Below are 17131 nucleotides of genomic sequence, written 5' to 3'. Positions count from 1 at the left end.
CTGACCAATGAAAACTAGTTTGAAAATTCGAACATATATTTTATGGAAAGGAGATGTATATTTCTGGACCAAGCTGCCTTGTTGACAACATGGCCGAGCGGCGCAGATTACTGTTCGGTTTAAGAGGGGCGCTCCTGCCTCACAGTTATTGCCCGTTCACGTCACGGGTCATAGTCCGGTGCACCGCGGCTCAGGTTAATAGAACTCCCTCATTTTCATAAGCTTCACTTGTTGTTGTTGTTATCGTTCCACGCATATAGACCAATCGCAAAGCAGCAGTCCGGTCCTTCGAAGGACCCTAGGAGGTCGTGGACATGCACGAACATAAATGCAATAACAATCGAAATACTTTAACTCGAATTCATCGAATTTTCTCATTGTACAATTCACAAAACTAATGATTGACAGCAATGATACATGTATAGATACATATTTGTAATCATGTTATTTTTTAAACATTATTTTTACGTCAGGCTTATATAAGGTTGGTGACTTGGTTTTTCTCACTCGGTGTAATCGCAGCTAGTTGTAAACTGTTGAGGCTCGGGAGTCGATCCACCTCAACAACAGCGGGGATACTCTGCCTGCTCCAGCCGAAATATGGTTCGCATGATGGGGCTGCTTTCAGTGAGTGTTGGGCCCCTGCGGAACGGGGTGCAGGCTTGGGGCAGAGGCTGTGCCACCATCCCTGCAACTTTTCGCCACAGTAACGTTAGCGCATTATCAAAGGTAGTGTGTAATTTCTTTAAATAATGCTTCGGCCGTCAACTTGCAAAATAACCATGTAATGTTCTCACACAACATTGATGACAGATTTACAATATATTTAAAAATGCATGATTAAGCCTTGTTTGTCTTTGCTTGGTGAACTCTGTCATCAATAGTTTCTTGCATAAAGATCTCGTCCTTGTTTATGAAACTTTTTTCCCTCATTCATTTCATAACAAGGCGAGTTGCTGCGTTCTGTGGGGAAGGGGGCGTCTCAGCTGCAGCAAGTTGTGGGTCATGGCTAGAAGGTATCACTCCAGTTTTTGTCAAACTAACGTCAGATTTGACTTTTCGTAGCAGGGTTGGATAATTAACGTAGCATTTTAGGATAATTGGGTTAAGGTTAGGAAAATAGCTAGGGTTAGCTAAAATAAAAAAAACGTTTTACGTAAATCTGACAAACTGGATCCGGTTGCAACGGTCTCAGAGAATTTCGTATGATTCTAGCCATGATCCAAATAGTGTGAAACATTCTAGTGCCCTTTGCCAAATCGATGGTTTTATAGCCCAACATCAGTTCAATGAGTTCATCTGTTTATGAAGGACTTTAATATTATTTACTGTAATAATAATTTTGCCTGGTTGAGTTATCATGATGTGTTGTTTATGAATTGAATAGTAAAAGGCTTAAAATGATGCACACCCCAAAATGTTTTGTAGAGGGGCTGCCTAAAGGAGAGTAAACTATAAAAACAAAGTCGTTTGCTATCCCCATTAAATGTTTGGGAGCATAATTAGAATATTCAGTGGATAACATCTGAATAGTCTTCAACTGTGTATTCTTGAATATCAGTAGCCTAATGCAGATATTTTAACCCCTTTGAGTATGAGATTCAAGGTAGGCTGTGTTAATCCAATCCTGCTCTCTCCTCACAGTGTTCCGCATTAAAACGAATCAATGCCATGGGATTAAATCAATGCCCTTTCACATTGGCTCGATTGCTCAGTTCCAAACCCCCAACAGGTAAATCACTCTAACACCAGGAATATGTTGATGTTATCATCTATGCATGTAATGACCATGGCAATTACCATTGACTGTGCAATTCATTTTTGTTGTTTGATTGTGTCCTAATTCAATGTTTTAATTGCTTCAGGATTTGAGAAGTTCTTTCCAAAGAGTGAGGACACTCCTGGTGTCAACAAATCATCTGAAGAGACCGGAGGTATGACTGATGGCCTATATCCCATGTGTCTCTACTGGCCCACTGTTCAAACACTGGGATGTCAACGATGGACAGCCAGTTGTCTGTGATTTAATTTCCTGTGGCAATTTGCTTGTTTAGATGAGAAGACCAAAGAGCCAGAATCTCAGGGCGGAGGAGAAGGGGGGCCAAATGGAGGTGGCAAGAGGGAGAGGAGAGGCGGAAGGAAGGATGAATCAGACTGGTGGACACGCTTCCAGGTCTGTTTCAAAGCCTCAGCTACCTACAGATCAGACATGTAAACAAACAAGATGTGCCTGTTTTCTCCACAACAACAGCACTCTGTCATCACTCATGTTTGATTTTCCACCCCTTAATCTACCTGATCTGAACCAGAGACTACCTAAACACATCAGTCAGTAATGCCTAGTTTGGCAGCCTGTTATGTAATGGATGGGAGAGGAAAGTAAAAAAAGTTGAGTTCCTATTTATAAGGGCTGCTGTGTAAGAGGATAAAGGGTCACCTTTTATCATACTGCTAATGGGGTGTTGACAGTTGCCATGAGAGGGAGGCAGTCTGTGTGTGTGCGCTTGTGCGTGTGTTGATTTCCACCCTGTTTCCCCTCTCATTGTTTTCTCTGAATCTGACAGAATTATTTCCCCTGGGATGAGAAGACCATGCGCAATGTCGTGATCGGATTCGCCGGCATGGCCTCTGCGTTCCTGTATTTCTACCTCCGAGAGACAGGAAAGGAAGTCTCCTGGAAGGACTTTGTGCATAGCTACCTGGCCAGAGGACTGGTGAGAGACGGGGGATATACTAGGTTACTGTTCTTCACTAGTTACTATGTAATAACATTTTATATGACCCATAAGTAAAGTATTATTGCATGTGTCATTGTTTGTGTGTGAAACAGTGAGTCTGAGGTCTTTGTTCTTTGATGTGTCTGATGTGTTCTCTGTACAGGTGGAACGTCTGGAGGTAGTCAACAAACAGTATGTCAGAGTCATCCCAGTGCATGGAGTCAATACGTCAGAGGTGGTACGTACCAAATAATCACAGGGGAGACATTTGGGAGCCTTGTTTTTTTTTTTGACACTATCCATAGGCCCCCTTTCTTTGGACATTTAAGACATATATATATATATATATAGAGAGAGAGAGTTTACAAGTTAGTAAGATATGCATTTGGATTTAGATGTATGCTTTTCTATTCTTTAGTCTTATGTGGTGATGTTCCATAATGTTTGCTTAGAACGTAACCAATGAGGAATGCCAACAGTTATAAGTGTGTTCACATCCCTTGTCTCTCTGTGTGTCACAGAGCTACCTGTGGTTCAACATTGGCAGCGTGGAAACATTTGAACGCAACCTGGAGCTGGCCCAGCAGGACATGGGTCTGGACTCTACACACAGAGTACCTGTGGTCTACGGAAGCGAGAGTGACGGGTGAGACATGGGAGGGATGGAGAGCTGTGGGAGCAGGAAGACTTTATTTGAATGTTGTTCAGATTAGGAGCTGTGGGGTTGGCGCTCATTTGAAGGTCCTCTCTATCATACTCTCACTGACCCTGGAGATGTTGATAGAGTTATTGGCCCATTAATGCTAATCTCTCTCTCTCTCTTATTTATTTATATATATATATATATATATATATATATAATAAAAAAAAAAATATATATATATATATATATATATATATATATATATATATTAGTACTTTCCTGATGAGCATTCTTCCAACCCTGCTGCTGGTTGGCTTCCTGCTCTTCTCCATGCGCCAGGGACCAATGGCAGGAGGCCGTGGCGGTGGGCGGGGCAACCCCTTCAGCATGAGCGAATCCAAGGCCAAGATCATGAAGGACAACATTGACGTGAGGTTTAAGGATGTGGCGGGCTGCGAAGAGGCAAAGCTGGAGATCCTAGAGTTTGTCAACTTCCTGAAGAACCCCCGGCAGTACCAGGACCTGGGGGCCAAGATCCCCAAGGTAACTCTTTCCTTAGAAGCCATACCAGCATCTGAAACACTACTCATATAACCCTGTTGTACAGGATGATGCTCACCAAGAGAAAAAATAGCAGTATGTTGAATTTCATGGCCATGTCAGGAAAACACTGTGCAGTTTAATTTGTCTATGCAGTATGATGAGCTGAGATTATAGTTAATTGGCTGTTTGTTTGCATAGACATTTCCTTTGCATCTCATTCACCGCTGCACTCTAACCTCCAAGTACTCACAAGAGTGTCCACTTACACCAGCTATGACCATGTGCTTCCCAGGGTGCAGTGTTGTCGGGTCCCCCCGGCACAGGGAAGACCCTGCTGGCCAAGGCCACAGCCGGAGAGGCCAATGTCCCCTTCATCACCGTCAACGGATCTGAGTTCCAGGAGATGTTTGTTGGCGTGGGCCCAGCCAGGGTGAGTACTACCCCAGGGGAGAGGGGAGGAAGAGGAGGGACAGTTGGATTACAGGGTGTATTTCTGTTGCTTTTCCTCTCTTTGTCTAAATATTTGCTTTGAGGTCACGCACTTGTTTCACTCCTCTATGGGAATAAATAAATGTGTCTCTCTGAATCACTGTATTGACATCAGTTTTATACAATAAGCATGCAAAACTTTGCTACGGTGTTGATTTGTTGTACTGTGGACCTACCCAGTAATGTAACCCATGCCTTTTTTTTTTCCAGGTGAGGGACATGTTTGCCATGGCCCGTAAGAACGCTCCCTGCATCCTGTTCATCGATGAGATAGATGCTGTGGGCAGGAAGAGAGGCAGAGGGAACTTTGGGGGACAGAGTGAACAGGAGAACACACTCAACCAGCTGCTAGTGGAGATGGATGGTAGGTCTGGTTTGATGGTCTTACACTGTAGGTACAATATGGTGGTTAACTGAAGCAACTTTCTTTCCAGAAAAGGGAAATTATTCCCAAAGACACTCAATGACTGTTCAATGTTTAATTAACCATAGTTATCTGTGTCCTGTATATTATGTGACCCTTCCATACAATCTCAACTGTTTTTTCATCACTTCTCTATTGGGTCTGTAGGGTTCAACACAAGCACTAATGTGGTCGTCTTGGCTGGAACCAACCGACCAGATATCCTGGACCCAGCACTGATGAGACCTGGGCGCTTCGACAGACAGATTTACATAGGTACAGTCAGTCCACTCCATAAATTGCTATAAGTAAAATCTGTGTGGCCTGTAACTGTTTATTTGCCTTGAACTGTACTGTCTAATTTTAGCAGGGCCTAATCTGTCTCTACCTGTCAGCACAGATCAACACAGCCATTGTTACAGACTATCAGACAATTCATTGGCCCCTCTTTCAGAGTCCAACTCTATCAGTACCTCACATATACAGTACATTCTAGATATAAGCCACAGTATGTGGAGTAGGGTAGATGCTGCTACCTAGCCGCTGTAGTGTATACACAATGCTGTTTACTTCTACAGTATAGGCTACTTTATCAGTGTGTTCAGTACTGTGACACAAAGAGCAAAGTTTACCTGGATTAAACATAGTTTACCTGGATTAAACATAGTTTACCTGGATTACAGTCCCCTGGATTAACGTGGCATTTGCCTTTCTTTCTTTGCTCTGGTGTTGTTCTGGCTCTACTCTCTGACAACTATTCCTCCATCCACTCTCTGGTCAACACAGCTCACAAGCAGAATTAGCTTTTCTGCCCTGTCATTGGATTAGCAATCTTCAGCGCGTTGTATTGAGGGATTACCCAGCCTGAGCCGGCCGGCCTATCTCATGACATTAGCACGCCATGCCTGTTCAGTGTCGTCCCGCCTCTCCTGACCTGACCGCCATTACCATAGCAACGAGCTAGCCTGGTCCTGTGTGTTTAGGGAAAGTTTGACCTGAACAGGAAAAACTCAGCGCTATAAATTCTAACTAGAGCCCAGAGTTTTTGCAGTTGGGTCATGTGGTCAGGGAAAAACTCCAGGTCTATGTATGTTAGACCACTGTCCAGTCTCCATATTCTAGTACCAGACAGCCCTGTCTGAAATTACTGTGGTTAATACACAGAGGATTTTCTTGTCACCTTTCCCTGGGTAGTGAAACCACTTCCTACAGCCTTGCCGACATGATTAGAATTTGACATGACCCCATTTCATCAATGCAAATTGTCCTCACAATTAGTCCTTGTAATCAAACCATTTTAGAAGTGAAAACTATAAGTGCACAGAGATAAAAAAAAAAAACATATTTGGTCACATTCTTGGCAAAAGCACTGACTGTGCAAAATGTTTTTGCCATCATCAGCACTATCATAACTTGCCTAATTGCCGTATCTGTGTTGATAGCAGTCTGATTTTAGCTGTGCCCAACATTGCAGTAACGTGTTATGTCAGCTATGTGGATGTACTCTTTGTGGGTGAGGTGAGATTTCTGATGGCTGGGATCCATTTTCCCGCTAGTCCAGTCCAGCTGTACAATGGTAGGCAGCTCCGGCCTGGCCTCACTGGCCTGCATTCTTCTGTCTGTCATGGAAACTAACTGCAGCGTGAGTGAGAGCTTCTATAAACTGAAAGGTTATGTAACCGGGGGACAGTATCCATTAGGGATAGGAGGCGAGGCAAGCTGCTCCCCTGGGCCAACTCTCTAGGGTGTAAATATTTTCCCTCTTCCTCTCCCGCCTGGGCCAGTGGTCATCCCCATAACTCTGTTTCACTTCCTCCCTGTCAAACCTGATCCCCCTCTTTTTCCCTTTCTATCCCTACTGTATTTCAAATTCTCTCTCTCCTTCTCTTCTCCTCTCAGGTCCACCAGACATAAAGGGCAGAGCGTCCATCTTTAAGGTCCATCTGAGGCCTCTGAAGCTGGACTCCAGGATAGACTCTGAAGCTTTGGCCAGGAAACTAGCTGCCCTCACACCTGGCTTCACTGGTGAGTGCAGGGCCAGGTGTGTTTGTCTGTATGAACGTTGACAGCTAGCTGTGTTGCGTTTTAAAGGGATAGTTCGGGATTTTGGCAATGAAGCCGTTTATCTACTTCCATAGAGTCAGATGAACTCGTGGATACCATTCTTATGTCTCTGCGTCCAGTAGGAAGGAAGTTAGAGTTAGCTTTGCAGGCCAATCCTAACTAGTGTTAGCAAGACTTCTTCTTTGTGCCAGCTTTACCCAAAGACTTCCAGTCTTTGCGCTAAGCTAGTTAGCATTGGCTCGCGAGGGAAGTAGAAAAAGGGCTTCATTGCCAAAATCCCGAACTATCTCTTTAAAAGTAATGACGTAATGAACACAGTACATGGTTCTTTCAACATACTGCGCTAAGTACATACTGTATGTATTCGAAGCCCCTGAAGTAATCATGCTGCTTGTCATAAACCTTTACAGTATCTCCTGGTCATGTTACAGGTAGTTGTGTGGGTAATCTATAATCTTCCCTTGTTGTTACAGGAGCTGATATTGCCAATGTGTGTAATGAGGCGGCCCTGATAGCAGCACGCTACCTTAACGAGTCTATCAACGTCAAGCACTTTGAACAGGCCATCGAGAGGGTCATCGGAGGTAAGCTACTGTCACTGACTAGGGGATGGTGGGGAGAGTGGATGTCAGGGATCAAGGCTCAAACAGGAAGTTAATCTTTGGAATGTAACTGTCAGACTGACTGGTGTTGACATGACCTTCCTGCCCTGTCTGTCTGTCTGTCTGGGGCCAGTGTTGACATGACCTTCCTGCCCTGTCTGTCTGTCTGTCTGGGGCCAGTGAGGCCACTCTTTTACTCCTGAACAAGTAACCAAGCCTCCTCCCCTAACACACACAAGTACAGCCTTGAGACCTTAAACTCACACACACTTTTAGTGGTTGTCAACATGCCCTCCTTTCCCCCCAGGTCTGGAGAAGAAGACCCAGGTGCTACAGCCATTAGAGAAGACCACTGTAGCATACCACGAGGCTGGCCATGCTGTGGTGGGCTGGTACCTGGAACACGCTGACCCTCTGCTCAAGGTGGGCGGCCCTCTCCTCCACTCTCTTCTCTCGCCTTTTATTCCCACCCACTGTCTCTTCTCTGTCCTTACTGTCCCTGTTCTACCTATCCCTCAATTTCACCCTGAGCAGAATGTAAGATCTTACCTGTTGGTTTGCACTCCTGTCCCAGGTGTCAATCATCCCCCGGGGGAAGGGTTTGGGGTACGCTCAGTACCTCCCTAAGGAGCAGTACCTGTTCACGCGGGAGCAGCTGTTTGACAGGATGTGTATGATGCTGGGGGGACGCGTGGCAGAGCAGGTCTTCTTTGGGAAGATCACCACAGGGGCACAGGATGACCTCAGGAAGGTCACGCAGTCTGCCTACGCACAGGTAAACGCATGCACGCACACACACACATATATACACACACACACACACTAATTAACCTCTCGCTCTCCCCCTCGATCCCTCTCTCAGGTGGTTCAGTTTGGGATGAGTGAGGCGGTGGGCCAGGTGTCTTTTGAGCTCCCCAGGCAGGGAGAGATGGTGATGGAGAAGCCTTACAGCGAGCCCACAGCCCAGCTCATAGACCAGGAGGTCCGCTCGCTCATAGACACTGCCTTCCAACGCACACACCAGCTCATCACTGAGAAGAGAGATGTGGTGGAGAAGGTGAGGGGGAAAGAGAGGGATATGTAGGAGAGAGATGGTGACAGAGGAGGGCGATATGGAGAGAGGAGGGCGATATGGAGAGAGGAGGTCCAAATCTCCTAACCCTAAGACGGGGAGAAATAGGATGGCAATCGCATCGACAGTGTATCAGAAAGGTATAGAACATGGTTGAAAAGTGGTCTACTCTGCAGTAACCTCCATCCCCTCCCCTGTGTTTCCCCTCCAGGTGGGGAGGCGTCTCCTGGAGAAGGAGGTTCTGGACAAGGCTGATATGCTGGAGCTGCTGGGTCCTCGCCCCTACGAGGAGAAGTCTACATATGAAGAGTTTGTGGAGGGGACGGGGGCCATGGAGGAGGACACCTCCCTTCCTGAGGGCCTCAAGAACTGGAACAAGGACCGGGGGACGGAAGAGCCCCCTCAGGAGCAGCAACGCAAACAGGCTCTCTACCTGTTTGACTCACACCACGTCTGACCTGGCCCCCACCCAACCAGGCCACTGGAGGGACATGTTGAGACTTCATAGGGTTGGGGGGAGGGGAGGGCACTTGACATGACCCAGACAGACTGATATCAGGGGAGGGTGTCAGGTTTAAATAGGCAACACTGCACCGTGTCCCTGATGGCTACAGATTGAGGGTTGTGGGGTGCAGCAGGGGGTCTGCTGCACCAGCCTAGATTGTGCAATTTCTCATGTAGACTTTTTAAAATTCATATGGGAATGCAGGGCATAATGAGATTCGTCAATCTGTGAAGGATATCCACTCCACCATGCCGCTTCTTTCCTTCCCTGGAGATTCACTGCTGTGCTATGTTCCTCCTTTATCCTGACCATAGAATGACCGCTCAGGGCCTGGAATGCACTAAGGCCCTAGAGACCATGGTCCATGGTCGTCACATCCTGTCGCCCTTGGATACATCTTCCTCACAGAGAAATTATATTGTTTTTATAGTTGTATAGTATTCATAAAGTCATTATTTGACCTTTTCATTGTGTGTTGGATGAGTATGTCTGACAGACACCATTTTTATGAATATATGATCATGTACATCAGGAATGGACAACTGGCGGCAGCCCCCCTTTTGAAGGCCCTTGGATCAACCCCCCCCCCCCCAAGTTAGAATACACAAGGTGCAATTTCAAAATTTGGTTGCTCATCAGCAGTTTTTCCTGTTATGTCAGTCACTGTCATTAGCCAATGTCAGCTATTTTCTTTTAGATTGCAGAGTTAGTTTAGCGGCCAGCTATCTAAACTCGATGTCATGGTCGAACTACCGGCCGGGAGACCCCCATTGATTTTGTTAGTCAGTCTCACTCAGATATCATATTAAAAACTACAAACATTTCTCTCCACCCTATGGCAAACCGTGTTGCATTGCAGGAATAAACGTTTAAAAAAAGTATCCACTGTCAAGAGGGGGGCCACTAAAATGTTTTGCTCATAAGGGGGAGGGGGGGATGATGTAGGTTCGCAGACCCGCGAGCAACTGCGGCCCCTCATGATAAGTTAAGATTTTTTTGTGGCCCCCACCCCCATCAAAGTTGCCCATCCCTGATGTACATATTTCATTTGAAGTGAGATGTTTTCTTTCAGACTGGAACATGAAGGTCTATGTACGTGTGCGTTGCACCATTGTAATAATAAATATTTGTCCTATTTCACATATGTGTATTAATACATGTGTGAATTGGAAATGTTTTTTTTGCAAATCCCAACTCCCCCTGAGAGTGGGGTCACAGCCAGGGTCTGCCATTATCAGCGGCGACTCTGGAGCAATTAGGGTAAGTGCATTGCTCAATGGCACATCAACAGATTTTTCACCTTGTCGGCTCAGGATTCGAACTAGCGACCTTTCAGTTACTGGCCCAATGCTCTAACCGCTAGGCTACCTGCCGCCCTGCGTGTGTGCTACATTTAATCTTCAATGTTTTTGCTACCTTCTGACATTATTGAATATCAGCGAAAGTGTTCTCTTCAGTCACAGTAAACTAAACAGCCATGTGACTCAGAAATCCAGGCCCTAATCTATGTATGACATGTACATTGTCATTTTATTTTTATCCTCTGTTTCTGATTGTGAGGTTCAAACTGTTACTAGGCCTAATTGAAGAAAAACACATCTTCTGAATGTCATTTTTCAGTCTTTTGAAAGAAACAACAGCCACACCTCTACCTGCCCACTTTTGCCCACAGGAAAACAGCTTCCGACAAGCTTTATTTCTGAGTATGACTAGTGTAAAATACCTCACCTCTCACTTATGTTCTCTCAATGCTGCTATAACTCAAGTCAACTGACAACAGATGAGCTTCACACGTCTTTTGTAATTATTGATACATACTGAACAAAAAATATAAACGCAACATGCAACAATTTCAACGGAAATCAGTCAATTGAAATAATAAAGGCCCTAATCTATGGATTTCACATGACTGGGCAGGGGCGCAGCCATGGGTGTGCCTGGGAGGGCATAGGCCCACCCACCTGGGAGCCAGGCCCAGCCAATCAGAATGAGTTTTTCCCCCAAAAAGGGCTTTGTTACAGACAGAAATAGTCCTGTTTCATCAGCTGTCCGGGTGGCTGGTCTCAGACAATCTCGCAGGTGAAGAAGCCGGATGTGGAGGTCCTGGGCTGGCGTGGTTACACGTGGTCTGCGGTTGTGAGGCCGGTTGGACGTACTGCCAAATTCTCAAAAACAACGTAGGAGGCAGCTTATGGTAGGGAAATGAACATTACATTCTCTGGCAACAGCTCTGGTGGACATTCCTGCAGTCAGCATGCCAATTGCAGGCTCCCTCAACTTGAGACATCGGTGGCATTGTGTTGTGTGACAAAACTTCACATTTTAGAGTGGCCTTTTATTGTCCCCTGAACAAGGTGCACCTGTGTAATGATCATGCTGTTTAATCAGCTTCTTGATATGCCACACCTATCAGGTGGATGGATTATATTGGCAAAGGAGAAATGCTCACTAACAGGGATGTAAACAAATTTGAGAGAAATAAGCTTTTTGTGTGTATGGAAAACATGGGACTAACATTTGCAGTTGGGTCTCACAGAAAGTAGGTTGGGTGCCCCGCTGTTCTCTCTCTCCCAGTCCCTGGTATCCCATAGTGTTGTGACACCGTCTTGTCAGATCTAGGACAGGGATAATGAAACTGTATATCTCCATAGCGATGCCAGCCGAGCCGTGCTTACTCCCACACCCCTGGAGAAACCCTGTAGAGGGGTTTTGATATTCACCTCTCAGAATTTGGGGTTTTGGGAGAAGTAATGAGATGATGTTGTACCGATCTGCAGTAAAGTTATTTTTTTTACCTTCTTTTACTGCCGAATATGAAGGTGTCACTACCTCACTCAATCTCAGTATTTCTGACAGTTTTTGGAACTCCGCAATTACCTACATTGATTCATGGATTCGTACATTTCTACTTCTATGCCTAGTTGTGTGGGTTACCGTATACAAAAAATACAAATGTTTTTAGTACATCCCAGATGTCTTGGTGTAGCCTAAACTGTGTTTAAATTCCAGTCCTGCTTTTCTGCCTGCTTGACTGACTGCTGGTTCTTGTGGCTCAGCTTGGCTATAGTGATCTTGCTTAAAGCATTATAAGGAATGTGGATATGACTGTTTCAATGCAAAAAGCAGCCTTTTGTGTGGATTTAAAAGTGAACACTAAAATACATTCAGAAATGTGAAGTTTGTGATGTGATATATTAATCAACATCTGACATTCACCAATAAAAATCATAATTTTTGTCCCAGTGTTAATGCTTATCTATGTAATATTATTAGTTATCTGACCTCACAGTATTGTAAGGATTACCTAATTCAGGAGTATTGGTGCCACTGGTTATACCGGATGTGGAATCCCATACCATAGGAACAGAGGGCCGATTTTGTTGTGATTTATATACAGTAGTGTACAGGTAACTGCCAAAGTGAAGGAAACACTAACATAGTGTCTTACAGTTTTTTCTGATTGGTTAAGCACATTTTTTGTAACTATTGGCTATTTTTGCAAAACTCTACACACAAATAAGAAAACCTTTCACCCAATTATCAAAACATTGTAGTTCTCTTGCAAAAGCGAACACAGCTAGATTAACTCTTCACACCTTCTTAAAAATGGTGTTTTCGTATCAAACAGTAAACACAAGCCATCATTTACTAAGCACACAATGTGCCAACTACACACTGATGGTATGAATACAAAACACATCTGGCTTTTGCTTTCTCTGTGTACAGATGTCAATTTGAGGTCATACTTTTGTCATAGTGTCATGTAAACATACAAGGATCCAAACTTAAAGTATTGGTGTTTATTCACACTCATCAAAACCAAGACAAAGTCAGAACACAAAATAGTAATTTCACAAAAAAAAGAAAAACAATCAGCCTACATCATGTCGTCTTTATGGGTCCGGCCACAAAATTTCGTCCACATCGCATGCGATATCCTCCAGTCCAAGGCACCGGGAAAATATCTCCTTGAATGCCGTATCCAGGCCTGACATGATGCCTGGTCAATATCTCCACATGCCTCCTCCATTGCCTGTAAAAGGGCTACCTGTTGATGAGGATGACGGTCGTACACTTTCCAGCGGCAGGCAGAGAAGAACTCCTCGATGGGATTTAAGAATGGAGAGTATGGAGGGAGGTTGAGTGCCATGAAGAATGGGTGGTCTGTAAACCAGTTGCGGACCAAAGCAGCCCTATGGAAACTAACATTGTCCCATATGATGACATATCGGGTATGCTCTGGTCTCTGAACAGTGAGCATGTCATGTAAGGTGTCCAGGAATGCAATAATGTGTGCAGTGTTGTATGGGCCTAAGGTTGCATGATGGTGAACAACACCATTTTGGCTTATAGCTGCACACATGGTTATGTTACCACCACGTTGTCCTGGGACATTGATGATGGCACGGTGTCCAATAATGTTCCTGCCACGTCTCCTGGTTTTACTGAGGTTAAAACCGGCCTCATCTACAAAAAGTAGCTCATGTCCCATGGCATCTGCTTCTAGTTCCATCACTCTCTGGACAAGACAAAACAAATGCAACACACCAGGCCCATGCACAGCACTACAGTATGCACTTCCAAATGCAGAACCAATGACACTATAGCTTACCTGCACATAGTCATATCGCAGTTGCTTTACACGTTCTGTGTTTCTCTCGAAAGGAACTCTGTAAATTTGCTTCATTCTTATTCTGTGGCGCGCAAGTACACGACTTAGTGCAGAAATACTTACACTGTGTATATTTTGAAAGATGGTGTCATTATCAATTATGCGCTGCTGTATTTCGCGCAGTCTTATTGCATTATTGGCAATCACCATGTTCACTATATGGGTCTCTTGCTCTGGAGTGAACATTCTTCCTCTGCCCCCAACATCTGGACGTCTAGCAATTCTGTAAAGTAACAATTTCAGTATTTTTGCATGTATGGTACTGTTGTGTTTCTCATTAGAGTATGGCAGTGCTACAAAGTAGTTACCGATTCTCATTTCGAAATGTCCTAATGATGCTTGCCACAGTGTAGCGGCTCAAATTAGGCTGAACCCGTTGGCCAGCTTCCCTCAGGGTCATCCCATGGTTGATGACATGGTCCACTATTGTAGCTCTGATGTCATCAGTTATTCTATTTCTTACTCTTCTTACCCTTCCTCTTTCCCCTCCTCGTCCTCTTCTTGCTCCTCCTTGTCCTCTTCCTCTAACTTCCCTCTAACCCTCTCGCTTCTTCAACTCCACGTCCTCTTCCTCCAACTTCTTCAACTCCACGTCCTCTCCCTCGGCCTCCTCGGCCTCCTCTGATTCTCCCTCTTCTCCCTCTTACTGCTCCTTCCATTGTACTCCACACAGACAGCTTACCTGTGGCTTATTTATAGTGCTTAGGCTGATTGCAAAGTGAACTAATTATCTACAACAGTTTTCACATGTGCAAGTGTGCCAGACAGTTGGCAAAATAGTGTTAATGATAGCCATACATGTGTATAATTTTGCTAGGAGTGTGTTGGAAATTTGGTAATTGAGTGTAAGCAGTGAGTTGTGTTTAAAGTTCTGCAAAAATAGTGTTGTGCAGTGAATTGTGCCTACAGTTTTGCAAAGTGTGTGTTACAAAATTGTAAACTGAGTGCAAAGCAGTGTTTGTGCTTTTAGTTTTGCAAACTCAGTGAGTGGTTTTGCTATACGTATTAATAGTTTTAGAAATTGTGCTACAAGAATCACGATTAGCGCTTAAGCATTCAGAAAAAACTGTAATAGGGTGGTGGTGGAATAGCTGTCTCAGGCGCCGCTCCAGAATCTCCCATAAGTGTTAAATCGGGCTGAGATCTGGTGACTGAGATGGCCATGGCATATGGTTTACATCGTTTAATGCTAATCAAACCATTCAGTGAGCACCCGTGCCCTGTGGATGGTAGCCAAAAATAATGGCCAGCAATTTTATACATGAACCTAAGCATGATGGAATGTTAATTGCTTAATTAACTCAGGAACCACACCTATGTTGAAGCACCTGCTTTTAATATACTTTGTATCCCTCATTTACTCACGTGTTTCCTTTATTTTGGCAGTTACCTGTACACAGTCCATGCCTCTTTGTGTTCCTATCACAGGAGGTTGGTGGCACCTTAATTGGGGAGGACGGGCTCATAGTAATGGCTGTAACGGAATAAATGGAATGGTATCAAACACATCAAACACATGGTCCATGTTGTTGATACCATTCCATTTACTCCATTCCAGCCATTATAATGAACTGTCCTCCCCTCAGCAGCCTCCTGTGGTTCCTTTATACATGTGTGATGGTGTCTGTAACAGGTGCTGGTAAACAGACTTCCCTCTCCCTCATTCTACTCACAAAGGGGATGTGAAACATATAACCTGTATCACTCCTTGCCCTTTCAACTAGCCACAAGCGCAAATACAGGTTTATCATGTGTCACTATTATGGCTGCAGCAGTATCACTCCTATGTGTTGGCAGAGCCTTCATGGTGTCTAACTGCCTTGCCCTATATTCTACCCGCCACACCTCTGTGGCACATACCATCTTGGTGGGGAAGGAAGACAGATGAAACTATCGTCTGTTCTGTTGTCACACCACCTGCCAGCTCCAACTCCCCTCCACTCCTTCTGATGGGTACAGCAGCTGAGTGACTGGGCAAAATGTCCATATATGCTCCATAGATACAGTAGCCTGGCCCAGATATGTTTGTGCTGAATAGCCAACTCCTAGGTTGTTTTCATGCCAAACATTGTGGATTCACAGAAAGGAGAGGGGGAATGGGGGAAGGACTTTGGCCTTCCACTGGAATTGCATAATTTTCCAGAGAACGCACAGAGCCCCGAGTCACTTTTATACCATGGCTATAATTTAACACATTTGCTGCTAGAAATGTGTTAATTTGCCGGTAGAAATATGTTGAACATCCACTGAAGTAGCAAGTTTACTAGATGGCTACAGTAGTTGCCGTGGTAACCAAACCAACATACTTGGTAGTTTAGCCATAGATAGAACAATGAAACAGATATTTCACTGGATGTATAAATGTGAAGCATTCGAATGGCGTTTCCACTCACTACCAAATATGTTAGTGAGAGGAAGCCCACTGGCGGGCAGTGGGAGAAGATGGAACGAGATGAATTTTGGCCAACATTCTGCAAATTTTCTCATCAATGAAACATTTGCTCTGAATACAGTTTTCTGTTCCCAAAACTAGAATCTGCTATGAACAGAGTGGACTAAGTTTTGCAGACTTTACCCTTCACAAAAGTTTTTAAAAATCATGCTATGTAGAAGGAGTGCAAAAGCGAAATGAGTTATTGCACACGCGCACTTCGCAGAGTAGGCGTTCCCTAACGGAAATATGCAGATTTATGCTAGAACGCGCCAATAGGACCTCGCTAGCGCGTGCTTGGCTCTGCCCACCTCCTTGCTTGTTCTGCCCACTATGACTCATTTGTTCCCATTGGAAAGGACAGGCAGTGGTCTATCTTGGTTTAGTTAAACATCTTTGGTTTAGCTAACCAAACCATCAGTCCTAGTTTGCCATTATGAAAATCAAATTCAACAAGGCCAATAATGTTTCAATTCGACTTTTGCTTTCAAAAGCAGCTCAAACATAGAACATGTAAGAATGAACTATAGCCATTGAATTCTACCGTGCAAATATACCTTGCTTTATAAGGAAATAATGCACGCTCTAGAATGCTCTTCAAGCCAAAAGGAAACAAGTATTCAACAATGCCATGGTATGAAGCTGTTTATGGATATGTGTATGACTGTATACTGTACGTCTATCTGCATTCCCCACTTTATTCTGTTCTGCCCTCTATCTGCTCAGTTAGGAACCTGCAGTCACGATTTAAAAAGCAAGCATTTTAAACCTCTACAGAAGTGCCAGAGCCCATTGATTTAGGCAAAGCTGACAATAGTACATTTTAAGTTATTTCTTTGAACATTTAAGCATTATGGCTATTCAGTACTTCTCTATCCACTGTGTGATTAAGTGTGTACTCTGAAGTATTTCATTGTGGTTTCAATGTAACTCTTTTCATGTTGCTGATGCTGGTTTTCTTCCACGGTGTTCCTGGCAGGAATCCGAGAG

At 44.4% G+C, this 17131-nt stretch overlaps 1 protein-coding gene across 1 annotated transcript; it reads left to right on the top strand.

Annotated features, from left to right (window-relative positions):
• Positions 1–482: 482 nt before the first annotated feature.
• Positions 483–10178, top strand: LOC121548294 (AFG3-like protein 1). The gene is made up of 17 exons (XM_041859724.2): positions 483–729; positions 1645–1732; positions 1866–1934; positions 2055–2173; positions 2565–2714; positions 2881–2955; positions 3239–3363; positions 3633–3903; positions 4196–4333; positions 4603–4756; positions 4964–5071; positions 6695–6820; positions 7333–7443; positions 7769–7884; positions 8036–8236; positions 8324–8518; positions 8745–10178. The coding sequence occupies exons 1-17, from the start codon at positions 601–603 to the stop codon at positions 8988–8990; spliced, it is 2421 nt and encodes an 806-aa protein (XP_041715658.1). The 5' UTR covers positions 483–600; the 3' UTR covers positions 8991–10178.
• Positions 10179–17131: the final 6953 nt, after the last annotated feature.

Source organism: Coregonus clupeaformis, unplaced genomic scaffold (assembly GCF_020615455.1).
Source record: "Coregonus clupeaformis isolate EN_2021a unplaced genomic scaffold, ASM2061545v1 scaf0385, whole genome shotgun sequence".
Classification (NCBI taxonomy): Eukaryota; Metazoa; Chordata; class Actinopteri; order Salmoniformes; family Salmonidae; genus Coregonus; species Coregonus clupeaformis.
The sequence above is the reverse complement of the archived record's forward strand: the minus strand, read 5'-3'. Positions and strand labels throughout refer to the sequence as shown.

What these genes read in the sequence shown, in the direction of transcription:
- LOC121548294 (XM_041859724.2), top strand. Translation starts at nt 601, where the DNA reads ATGGTTCGCATGATGGGGCTGCTTTCAGTGAGTGTTGGGCCCCTGCGG. An exon ending in CAGTTCCAAACCCCCAACAG is followed by an intron (nt 1,733 to 1,865) that starts GTAAATCACTCT and finishes TAATTGCTTCAG; the next exon opens with GATTTGAGAAGTTCTTTCCA. An exon ending in CGCAGTCTGCCTACGCACAG is followed by an intron (nt 8,237 to 8,323) that starts GTAAACGCATGC and finishes TCCCTCTCTCAG; the next exon opens with GTGGTTCAGTTTGGGATGAG.